Source organism: Gymnoscopelus braueri (assembly GCF_963280865.1).
Source record: "Gymnoscopelus braueri genome assembly, chromosome: 8".
NCBI classification, from domain to species: Eukaryota; Metazoa; Chordata; class Actinopteri; order Myctophiformes; family Myctophidae; genus Gymnoscopelus; species Gymnoscopelus braueri.
This window is the reverse complement of record NC_137609.1, coordinates 44,935,056-44,947,705: the sequence shown is the minus strand read 5'-3', so window position 1 is coordinate 44,947,705 and position 12,650 is coordinate 44,935,056. Positions and strand designations below refer to the sequence as shown.

Genomic DNA, 12,650 nt, shown 5'->3' with positions numbered 1-12,650 from the left:
TTCACATTTGGGCAAGACTGACATCATTGATGACGTCATCATGTCGTTGAGAAACTGCACACCGAGTAATGTGTTATCCTTAGCTACAGGTTGCAGGAATCCACGTCTTTATTAGACTCTGTCTTGTGTGTGTGTGTGTGTGTGTGTGTGTGTGTGTGTGTGTGTGTGTGTGTGTGTGTGTGTGTGTGTGTGTGTGTGTGTGTGTGTGTGTGTGTGTGTGTTGGAATGCTAGACTGTCCATCCATCCGTTCATCTTCTATAATACATGAGCACAGGACCACAATGTCATTCTAGCCCTGCTGGGGAGTGTGTGTGTGTGTGTGTGTGTGTGTGTGTTAATGACTGAGAGAGGGAGGGAGGGAGAAAGACGGAAAAAGAGAGATAATCAGGAACAAAGAGGGAGCCAGGGAGAGAGAGGGGCACAGAGAGAGAGAGAGAGAACAAGAGAGAGGTAAGCACGTTAATAATTCAGTTCAAATCAGTGGGGTGACCCTCATATTCCTTCCTACTCTCAGTCTAATGAAGACGGTGGCTGGAAGCACATCCAGTCAGATTCCTTCATCGTCGAACCGTCATTCGCTCAAGAAAATAAAAACATTAAGGGACCTGTAGCAGTTATGGGGGAAAAACTAAACAACCTTGAAAGAGGTTGTTATTCTTAACCAGAAGGTACGTTTTGATATGACATTTTTTGATTGTTTAGTTTTTTGATGGAGTGGTTGTGAGACTGAAGATCATCATGGTACCATGGTGGCCCAACTGCTAGGGCTCCCGTCTCTGTGTCTGCTTGCCAGTCTGCTCGCCTCTCCAACAAATGCCGTAACAAACCGTAAGTCTTTAAAACTTAAGCCTTTTTCCTGTTTTAATTGGAAGTAATCTTTTTTTTAAATTACTTTAACAATTTTCTTCCATCAAAAACACCAAAAAACTATGTCAAAACTAAATAGAAGGCAAAAAGCCCTGGGGACCTAATGTCAAAATCTATCTTTTTGAAAATATTTTTTATCGCAGATAATATAAGCATACAATCAGTTTGACCCATTAAAGCAATCTTATTTTTCTTTTAACTTGTAATTGACACTTTTATAGCGGTATAAAGAAAAAACATATCTATCTATCTATCTTTCTCTCTCTCACACACATGCACGCACACACACACACACACACACACACACACACACAAACGCACACCACACAGTGTGTAGTGTAGTAGGCCTATGTATGGCAGTAGGCTAACTGTGTAATCCCATATCCATTGCAGTTATCCCATTAACTCTTGGCCAACATTCAGTGTAACCCAAGCTGTAATTCAACACTGTAAGGGGCCAACCTACACCACCATCTCCTTTACCTGCACAGTGCGCACGCGCACATTGTTTTTTTGCGTCAGAGTGCGTTTGAGTCAGAGTGGGATTGAATAGTTAATTATCAGTTAAGAGTTAACCACTTTCAGTTAACTTATAGCCTACCAACTAGTAATATAATTATTGTACTGGGAAATTGGTATTTCCTCATGGCCTCAACCTGAAGGGAGGCTCCAGCAAAAACAAAATATCTAATTAAGAGTAGGCCATAGACTGCAGGTCTAGACTCAACCTTTCCTTCTCTATTCCCCAGCGGTGAATATCAAATACACCGGTGAGGTGACGTACGATGACCGCCAGGTGTACGGGGTGGTGGGCAGAGCAGTGATTCTGGAGTGTGGCAATGAATCGCCTGACCTATACATCTGGAGTTTCACTAAACCCGGCACACAAAACATCCGGGCCATCGTTTACGACATAAAAAAGGGTCCGAGGATCCAGAAACTGGCGCAGACACTTGGGGACCTGAGTGTCATCTCCCACAGCGCCGCCATCGGCATCGGGAGGTTGCCACTTCGCGCACAGGGACTCTACACATGCCAGGCTTTCTTTGATAGACCTGAGGGAATCAGGGCATACTACTACTATGTCAAGCTAACTGTCCGCGGTAAGATCATTTAGATGCGCCTGCACTGTCATTCATGTCACCTGCAGTCATCTAGATTTGCACATGTACACAGTGTGTGAAAACCCAATTCTATTATTCAGAAACTGAACCTTTTTAAGATTTGACATGTTTTGTAGCCTAATGCATAGCTAGAAATCAAGTTGGTAAATAATTGATTATTATAACAAATTAGTTAAATAATTATGATTCAGATTTGTTCTAAACATCTAGGATACCATAACATTAACCATCACTGTACCTTGTTAAATATGTTTGCTGGTGATGTACTGGAGTCGTGGTTCTAGTTCTATACTGTGTAAAACTGTAAATATGCATACTGTATGTATATTGTAGCGCCAGCCAACCTTCCTAAAAGAATGATTCAGGTCCAGACAAAAAATAAGGTTGAGTTGAACTTTATTCCCTATTAATACAGGCTGAAAAAGGTGTGCACTAAACTGTCCTTGCAGACAAAAACAACAATAGCTGTCTTTCCAGCATAAACACCAGCCCCTCTTTCTGCCTGCTTTTTCTTCTTCTCTCCCGCTTTTCCCCACCCCCTTTGAACTCTCTAACCAAAGTTAGCCCCAAACTATTCCCTGCACACCTCCCTCCAATAAAATAAAGGGAACCTACTGTGTTTGCTAGACCCAAGGGGTCGGCTTACATGAGGCTTTGTACCTGTTTCGTCCATACATGGGCATGGTCACTTTGTCCTTAGGCCCCAGCCATAAAAGTCTGTCCCCCTTTCGTCCATACATGGGCATGTTTTGTACCTGTTTTCTCCATACATGGGCAAAAAACAGGTTTTGGTCACTTTGTCCTTAGGCCCCAGCCATAAAAGTCTGTCCCCCTTTCGTCCATACATGGGCATAGACACAGGCTGACACGTCATGTGAAGTCTGGGTCTGGCAGAACCAGGTCTCCTGGTCTTGTTAATTAACTCTCTGCATTACAATATTGTACATCGCAAATAAACCTTATTGTAATTCTAACTGAGATTCTGATTTTGTTTCTCACTTGAGTGTAGTTCCGATCAGCAAGCCTTATATTGTGCAGATCGGTGGCACTCCGGTGGAGGGGTTGTCAATATGGCTGCGCTGCGGCCTGGAAAATGGGACCGGACCCATCAGCTACATGTGGCAGCACGAACCCCTCAATGGTACCGTGCGAGACTTTGCTTGGAGCAACAGCAGCATGCTCAACTTGACAGATGTTAGCCGGAACCACTCGGGCTCGTTCCGCTGTAAGGCCAGAAACCCTGTGAACGCAGCGCTCTCTGAGCCCATTTGGCTGAACATCTTCTGTGAGTTGATTATGTCATATTATGTATGATCACTGTGTCAGAATTCAACATGTTACATAATGAATGCATGGTGTGAAGCTTGGCATTGAGGTTGTAGATTTGCAGAATTATAGTTTTGCTAATTGTAACACTCGGTCCCTGCATCCTTTCAGCCTATACAGTAGCCATGCTAAAAGTATTAAAACTGTAGACGATTCTTTCATGTTAGATGCAACTAACAACTTTACATTATTACATTACATTACATTAATGTGCAACTATAATGTAACACAAAACTTGTGAAAATGGTTTGTGTGTGTGTGTCTGTTCACATACACAACAGCATTAATGCCCATTTCTCCACAGTTGGGCCGGATATCCCTCATATAGGCGTGACTCCGTACAGTATAACCGAGCGGGGATTCTCTGCATTGGAACGAGAGACAGTTTCTCTGCTCTGTCGAACCCAGTCCAATCCTCCCAGTGAGTACCTATGGTTCTACGCTGGGTCCCAGGTCTACGCTGGACCCCAGTACACCATCACCAAAATCCTCCGCATGCACACGGGAGACTACGCCTGTCAGGCAAAGAACATCTACCTCAACACCGTGCACAGCTCGAGAAAAACCATCAGCCTGACTGTCTACTGTGAGTTTGACCCCTTGACCCTTAACATTTGATCTCACTAGTGTCAACCAGCCTCATCTTCTACAAATCGCAACTGTGTGAGGGTCTGTTCTAATCCGGTGTTCTTCCTTCTTGTTGCAACCAGTATGCAAGTATGAGCATGCATGAAATATGAATTCATTTTCACCCCTTTCATTTTTAAATCTAATTATTCAAACCGCTTACAGGACTGAAGAACACAACCGTGGCCTTATAAATACTTGGATCTTCATTCTACATCTTTTTTTACATCTTCAATCAATAACACTCCCCTGTTGACAATGTTAAGCGTAAACCACTTTTCTCTCGCTGCCCTCTCATGTTTTCCTTTCGACATTCTGACCCCATTCAGTACATCCTCATTCACTTTTCTCTAAGACTCAAAGACATCCAAGTCTGCAAATCTCACATATACACACACGCACCCCACACAAACATACACACAAACATAGACACAACACATGCACAGACACAGACACACACAGCAGAGTTTGGGAGTGCGACAGGCCTAAGCCTCCAGTTTGGACCAGCGGGGAAGGTGCTGGAATCTGACAGGTACCCTGCTGTGATGTCACAGCCATGGCAAGCACTGGCTGGCCAGAGGGCCACTTCTTGTCATCATATCACTCTCCTGTGTTGTTGTGCTGCTGGCTTCAGATTTTTTTCTCCTGTTATGAAAAGGCAGTTATGTATGATTTTAAGCCAGCTATATTTTTTAGCTATTATTAATACTGACAGATGATTTATCAACTCCTTTACTAATACACAGGATCTTAAAAGCTATACCATATTCTATTAAAGGACTATGTTGTAACAATTTGCCACTGTAATCTAATGATAATGTACTGCCTCATGCAGTGAGCAAGCATGTAGGGGTTCAGTACCTTGCTCAAGGACATGATTTTTTGAACCGCCCACATACAAGGCAAACACAGTTTCTAAGTAGGGATCAAACCATGGACTTTTCTATCATGGGAAACTCTCTCAAAGTACTAGTCGTCCCTCCCTTGTTATGGTTGTATCTTATCCCCGCAGATGCACCCGATGGCATGCCTACATGCAGTGTGGAGCCAGCTCTGAACTACACCTCCGTGAGACTGCCGTGTTCCTGGCCAGGTGGACAGCCCTCTGCCTCCATCCGATGGACTGGAGGCGTGCTGGGCCTGGGGCAGAATGAGGCCGAACTGGAAACGACCAACAAACTAACCAACAACGCCACCTTGCTGCTGTCAGGAGCCCAGACCAGCAACAATACCTTGTTGACATGCCTGGGCTTCCATCCCGCCCTCAACCATACCACCACTTGCAGCGCACACACATGTGAGAGCGAATAAAGAAAATAATCATTATATATACACACAGGCAGACTTATCAGCTTGCCTGCCTGGGGTGGCGCAATATGTCGATCGGTGTGTCCATGTTTCGGTACCCAGCACTGGCCGGGTAATTGCGTATGTGAAATGGCTCTCCCTTCATCTGTGACATCAGGCATTTTCCATATTTAAGCATAATCTTTCCAGACAGACACACACAGACCCACAACTTCAACTTTATACAAGACTCTAGTTATGTAGTATATTGGCATATACAGAGATACAATATATGCCTCCAGGGGCCACATGCACAAATCAGCATTATTAGGCAATGGTTTCTGTTGTGTCTGACTTCAGTGCATGTTACGTCTGTAACATCTATGATGGGAAACTTTAATATACGATTGCACAATGCAAAGCATTGCATCATAAGCTTGCCCGGCCGGCATTGTCAGGGTTCTTGTGCTGAAAGCACATCACCTGAACAAGCTGTCGATCAGGGTGTTCAGGTTTCAGTTCCCAGCATTGGGCGGGTTGTTGTGTGGCTTGGTCCATGGGCGTAATTTGTTTATCATGAAGCCTTATTTTATTCACAAAACTAACTTGGTTCTTTTTGTTTACATGTCCTATACTTTTTGAAGTATTTACTGTAACTTCATGTGGCCAGTGATACATACGACTGGCCACATGAAGTCCGAGATACACGTGAAGCAACGCCATTATTGGACCCAATCTTGCTTCTTTTTGTATGCGTTTAGCACACACACACACACACACACACACACACACACACACACACACACACACACACACACACACACACACACACACACACACACACACACACACACACACACACACAGTGTAATTGTGCTACTTGTGTAGGAATGGTGCTAATACATTTATCTTTTCTTTTGTTATACACCAGATTCTCCACCAGGGGACCCTGTTTGTTTTGCCTATGCTACCCGTAACAACAAGTTACTGATGCTTTCCTGCACCTGGAACGGTGGGATCCCAAGGGCCCTACTGTGGTGGGAGGGCCCGGGTGGCCAGGGCCAACCAGGGGTGGAGAACTCAAATATCCTGGTTCTTCGCTACGGCACCGCCCACAGCGGCCTGCCCTATTCTTGTCACGCTAAACACCCTCTTCTGCCTCAAATCAAGACCTGCAAACTCACACTTGGTCAGTACACTTAAAGCAGTGGTTCTTATACTGGGTGGTACAAGTCAAATCAAGCGTTAATTTAACTGCAAGTGTAAAACTTTTTTTTTTTTAAATAGCATTTTGGGATTTTACTGTGTACATCAGACTGGTAGTCTGGCTCTCCACAGGGTAACCGGAATGGTCGCACCAAAACCTACTCGCACCCCCCCCCCCCCCCCCCCAGCGGCAATACACTTGCGCCACTTGGTGCGGAATGCTCGCCCCCAGCAGGGGAGCACTCGGCCCACTTGGTGAGAACAGACTACAGACCCTAATATTAAGTCAGGAAGTAGTTAGGCAAAAACTGTGAGGTGCGCCATCTGACGCAGACTTGAGCCACGAGACTTCGTTTGCCATCGTGGGAGTGAGAATGTGTTGTATTTCCGGGGCCGAGCAGCCTCTGGTGGCCAGAAATACGTGTGTCAACCGTTCAGAGGTCACCGGATTTGACCCGGGGCGAGTAGGCTTGGGGGTGACCGTTCTTGTATTCCTCCAGAGGACTGCATTGAAAACCACTGCCCAATAGCCAATAGAGAATAAAGCATGTACACGTACTTTATGTTCATTCATTCATTGGGTGTTTGGGTTACAGAGGCTCCTGTGTTGATGACGCAGCGAAGCGTTGTGTCTGTGTATGAGGGCAGCGATGTTCAGCTCACCTGCATCCTGAGAGACAACTATCTTCCATCTGATGAAATCACCTGGTTCAACAACCACAGACAGGAAGTGTGGGACACCTCTAAGAAGTACCTGCTGCAGAGGGCCGCGGCATGGGCCAACCTGACCGTGCGAGAGGCCGATGAGATGCAGGACAGCGGCCAGTACTGGTGCTCTGCCTCAAACGCAGTGGGAGGAGCAGAGATTCCCGTCACACTAAGGGTCATGAGTAAGATTTGCTTAACCCATACTTAAGAGCCTAGAAGGCATTTTGTGTATTGCAATTTTAGCTTCCACGATTAACAACCATAGACTATTTGCACATCTCCTCCTATCACACATGGCTTTCAAAGTGACAACAATAATACCAGTGAACACTCTGTTTTGGCTGCCTCGTTCTGTCCTTCAGGATATCCTATGCCACCTAACGTAACCCTGGTCAAAGTCATGTACAGCAGCGGTCAGCGCAAAGAGGTGGAGATGGAGTGGCAGATTGAAGGTGAAAACGAAGACGGCGGTCAAGTGGAACGCAGGGGGTTCACAGGCTTCATTCTGGAGCAGAGATGGGTGGCAGAGCGGCCTTTGAGGCGGGTCAACAACGATTCCACAGAAAGAGGGACGAGGGAGGAGAGTGCGGAGAGGAGGAAGGGCTCCTCGGCATGGCTCCGATTTGAGATGCGTGACCCGGAGACGAGAGCACACATTCTGGGCAGCCTGGCCCCCACCACCAACTACCAGTTCCGTATCAGGGCAGTGAACCACCGCACCATCGGACACCCGTCTCTGGCAAAGACTCCAGGTAAGTGAAACGGTGTGTTGAGGTGTGTATTACATACAGTATGTGGTTGACGGGCAGAGAGGGTCGCATGAGAGACAAAGAGAAAGTGAGAGAGAAAGTGGAGCCTTAGTGAGGGATAACAGATGGTGTGATAAAAGATGACACATGCACTGCGAAAACACAGTCCTTTCTCAGAGTTAATCACTCAAACACTTTATATTTTGTCATATGACGAAGCGAAAATAGACGATCTATATAAGCTCATAATGTATCAAGCTTGTAGATTTTTGAAAAGATGAAAAAAATGAAATATTTAAGCATTTGAAAAACAAACTTCTATGCATAAGTTTATATAAAAGCGTATGGCTATAATGTCATAATAAGGACACCAGGTTGAATGAAAGTGGTCAAGCAGCAATGCTCAGGTTTGTGCAGTGGGCCTGGGGAGGGTCAAATTAAAATATGAACAAGAAAGCCTAGACATGTTATGTGAATTTGTTGTTAATGCATTGTGCACTGATCCCATGATTAATGTTAATGATTAACTAATGAGAGTCTAACATTTTTGTTTTTTCTGTTTTGTTATCCACTTAGGTGAAAGACACACTCATATACACACACACAAGTAGATGAGCACACTTACAGTACTTAACTCCTTACCACAACATGACACACACTTTCTTAAACTTTCCCCCTGGCACCCTTCAATTCCTTCCTCGTTCCCTCTGTATCCCTGCTCCTCGTTGTTCCTCCACCTGGTCTGTGTGATGTCTGTCTTGTGTGTTTCATTGTACAGAATAAGCTAGATTCTCACTGCTGCCAATATACCCAGGTCACTCTGTTGTTGAGGCTATAGAGGATCACAGTTTAGGACAGGGTAGGTTAGTGGTTCTCAACCCGAGCACTGTGGCACATATTGAAACTATTTTATTGGGAATAACCCCTTCAGATGTACCATCTCGTTTTCAAGGGGGTCCACATGTGTGTGGACTAAAGGTCAATTGCTTGGAAATATTGGATCGAATGGAAAGTCAATTTTGTATTAATGCACCTGCAATTGTGGTGGTTTCCCCTGGTTGAAACAATTCTAAACTACCCCTTAATTTGATAACCGGGCTTATTTGGTGTGCTGTTCAAGTGCTGTAAAACGTTGAGGGCCACTGTTAGAAGATAACTGCCTGAAACTACAGCACGCTACCAGAACATTCAGTAGTAACTTTTATTTTCTTCACTAGTGGAAGTGTACTGCATTGCTATGTTAACTGTGCTGTGTTGCAGCGAACCCGCCATTCAATCAGTACCCAGCTATCATTGGGGCAGTCTTCGGAGGAATGATCTTCGCCGCCCTCTTGATACTACTACTGCTTCTATTCATAATACGCAACCGCAACAACAACCCACGTGAGTCTCGCATACATAGCTAACATTGCATCCTCTGAACTTTGTCACCATCCCACTGCATAGTAGCCTACAGCATTATATTGATAGATTAAAACTAAATGGTAACAACTCATTGTGCTGTTCCCCACAGGGCTGCATGACCTGCTGTTTGGCAGGTGAGTACCGGTATATAGCTCTAAAGCAAAAATGAATACATTAAAACTCATACATTCAACTTTTATTTCTATAGTGCAACATGGCAGCTTTTCAAAATACATAAAATAGATTTTAAGTCCCACTGTAACATCCATTTTAGTATACTTTTTGGTGACCCCTCTGGTTGCTCTGTTTTCTGTTGGAATTGCGATTCCCAGAATTCAGTTTGAAAAATGGATGTAGGCTACCGCTCCAAAACAAATGTTGCACGGTCCTCAGAAATGATTAACTTTAAAATACACAAATCCATTTCTGGTACATTCCCGATGCCTGCTATGCCTGCATCATTTTGGCCCATGTGTGTTAAAGGACAACTTTGTTTTTTTACAACCAAGGTTTATGTTTTAGCTTGTAATTAAAGTAAATAAAAGTTGTGTTAATTTCTTTTAATTTACTGCTTTCTATAGTTTTAGCGATCTTTTTTACAGTGGGCGGGGGCATTCGGGCAGGTGGCTAAATATGTATTTTTTACGCAATAAAAAAGGTCCCGTGGTCTTTGATGGCCAGATGTGAGTTATTGGGGTCTAGAAGAGCTACTACAAATAATAATAAAGAAATTGCCGGGTTATTGTGTAAAAAAAGACATAATTAGCCACCTGCCCGAATGCCCCCGCCCACTGTGAAAAATATCACGAAAATTGCTAAAACTATAGAAAGCAGTAAATGAAAACATTTTAACACTCATCTTTTATTTACTTTAATTACAAGCTAAAACATAAATCTTGGTTGTAAAAAAACAAAGTTGTCCTTTAAGAGAGTTTGACCAAAAAACACATTAATGTGGAATGGGTGTGAAAATTAGACTAGTTTAAGTGAAAATAACTTGTTTAATTGAAAAGGTTACACAGTATGACTTTAAAATTATAAAAACCCAATAAATCAAAATAAGAGTCATCTGTGGGCTGAACCGGCTGCTTCATAGCTGAATTTTACTGCCATTCATTTCTTGAAGTACCCGTCAGAGATCAGTGTTTTAATGACATTTTTGGTGTCATTTAGATTTTAGTGCGTTACCTTTTTAGCTGCGACCAAGCAGCTATTATAAGCCACTGTCGATTGGTCCATCCAAAGTATCAAGCACAAACTGAGAGCAAGGTTGCAGTTTATCAGATAATGCTGCTTTTGTTCCTTTTGGTTTATTGTTAATTTGGTCTTATAAACACACTTTTTTTTTATGGTGAGGCAGAGGCACATAGTACTATAAAATAAAATGTGTCCTTTCTTCTCGGTTTCCAATAATCAGTTTTTACCACTTCTTTTCCACTGTGCATATACAACTACACTTAGTTTAATTTGCACTCAAGCAGACTCGATTGATGAGTTTTTTTCTGTCCATCTATCCAGGCAGAACAGCCAGTCGCAGGAGAACATTAACTACCCAGAGGATGAGGTGGTGGAAGGGACAGAGGGAGGAATAGAAGACCATGGCGTCTCGGCCACCACAGGTATTGTTCTGTTCAATTTGAAAATGTATGTATAGAAAATGAGTGGACTCAAGAAATCGTCGCTGACACCGTCATAAGATGACTTGAAAAATAAAATAGGTCATTAATTTATGAAAAAACATAAAATGAAGATACGTATCTGCTCAACAGCAACAAAATGGTGACAATATTGATCTTTTTCAGGCCTCCCAACAATGGTTCTGCCCAGGGCAGCCTCACCCTCAGCACCCATAGCCGTCACCCCCTTGAGTGCTACGGCCCCTCCCCCCGAAGATGATAACGAACCTGTCAACGTCACAATCTCTGTCATGGCAACGGGGTCCTAATGTGGACAAAAGCACCTTGTTGTCTCCGCCAGGCCGAAGGCCATCTACGGCACCGTTGGCCCTATGGCAGCGAAACTGTGCACGCACACTCCCTGGGTGCCAGAGCAGAACCTCTGCCCCAATTTTTTCAGATCGCCCTGTTATTGCGCCACCAGGAGGCCGATTTCTTTTTATATTACTCCTACAGATTTTATGCATACATGGTCAGTTTTGAACAAAATGCCTCAAATCATGACCAGTGTGCGATTTCCGAGAAATTTTGCACGCACATTCCCACTAGGCAGAGGAAGAAATGCCAGTCTTTTAACATTGCCCTATTATAGCGCCACCAGGAGGCAGATTTTTGCAAAACATTTTTTTTACATTACTCCTACAAATGTTGTCCAAACATCACGCAAATCGGTACACATTATCTCTATAGTCAAGTGATCAGGACGGATCTGTCCGATTGTTCATTTTCCATCCTGATTGGCGAATACCGAACATTGCTGGCCCACAATAACCTTGAGATTACCTTCTTTTTTTTTGTACCAAAGTAATTTTCACCAACTCAAAACGATAATAATCACACAGCTAGAATTCAGTGTTTTCACTTCCCTGGAGCTAAAAATGTGAGTGCATAGTGAGTCTTAGGACTGTCACCATTATTACATAATCACAATTATTTTAGATAATCGCAATTTGTTTTTGCATAATCGTCACAATCATTTCCATGTTGAAAATGTTCATATATTTTCAAACATTTTCAAGAATAGTGGAAATTGTAGATCTGCAAGCTCAAAACGCATCACGATGCGGCGCGTTTTGAGCTTGTAGATTGGCCATTTATGGCCATTTGCACTATTAATGTTTTTTTAAAGTATAAAGTAATTCAATACATGTTATTTTATTGTCCTATCTGCCCTGTGCAACTTTTGTTTACGAAGCCTAAAAGCCAAACAAAAATGTATTTTGTATTCATAATATTCCAATGTTCAACGACAGAAACACCATTAAATCGTTAATCGCAATTATTTGAGTGACAATTAATCATCAAGTAAAATGTCATAATGGTGACAGCCCTAGTGACACTCACATTAACCACTTAAGCCCTATGTACTTCATTGACTGGAGTCTCCCAGGGGTCTATACTAGCACCCCCCCCCCCTTTCCCCTCTACAAATCTCTTCGCCGAAAATGGCAGATCTACAAGCTCACAAAGCGTTGTGAGCTTGTAGATCAGCTATTTTCGCTGAATGTTCGCCCCCCCCCAGAATAGGAATGCTTCTAGGGTTCATGTGGTTAAAACATAGTTACATCATTCTGAAAACAAGTTACAAACGCTCCAGCTATATTTTCATCCTGTCCAAATTGGATGTGTGTCATAATTGTCATTCAGAATAAAGCCATGCATTTCTACATGAAAC

At 43.4% G+C, this 12,650-nt stretch overlaps 1 protein-coding gene across 1 annotated transcript; it reads left to right on the top strand.

Moving 5' to 3' along the window:
- Positions 1-747: 747 nt before the first annotated feature.
- On the top strand, positions 748-11,244 carry vsig10l2 (V-set and immunoglobulin domain containing 10 like 2; the record flags this gene model as incomplete). Its single annotated transcript, XM_080436146.1, has 12 exons — positions 748-829; positions 1,618-1,971; positions 3,002-3,277; positions 3,623-3,904; positions 4,958-5,242; positions 6,164-6,421; positions 7,035-7,328; positions 7,509-7,898; positions 9,156-9,278; positions 9,409-9,433; positions 10,818-10,918; positions 11,102-11,244. The coding sequence occupies 12 exons, from the start codon at positions 748-750 to the stop codon at positions 11,242-11,244; spliced, it is 2,613 nt and encodes an 870-aa protein (XP_080292272.1).
- Between the last annotated feature and the right edge of the window lie 1,406 nt (positions 11,245-12,650).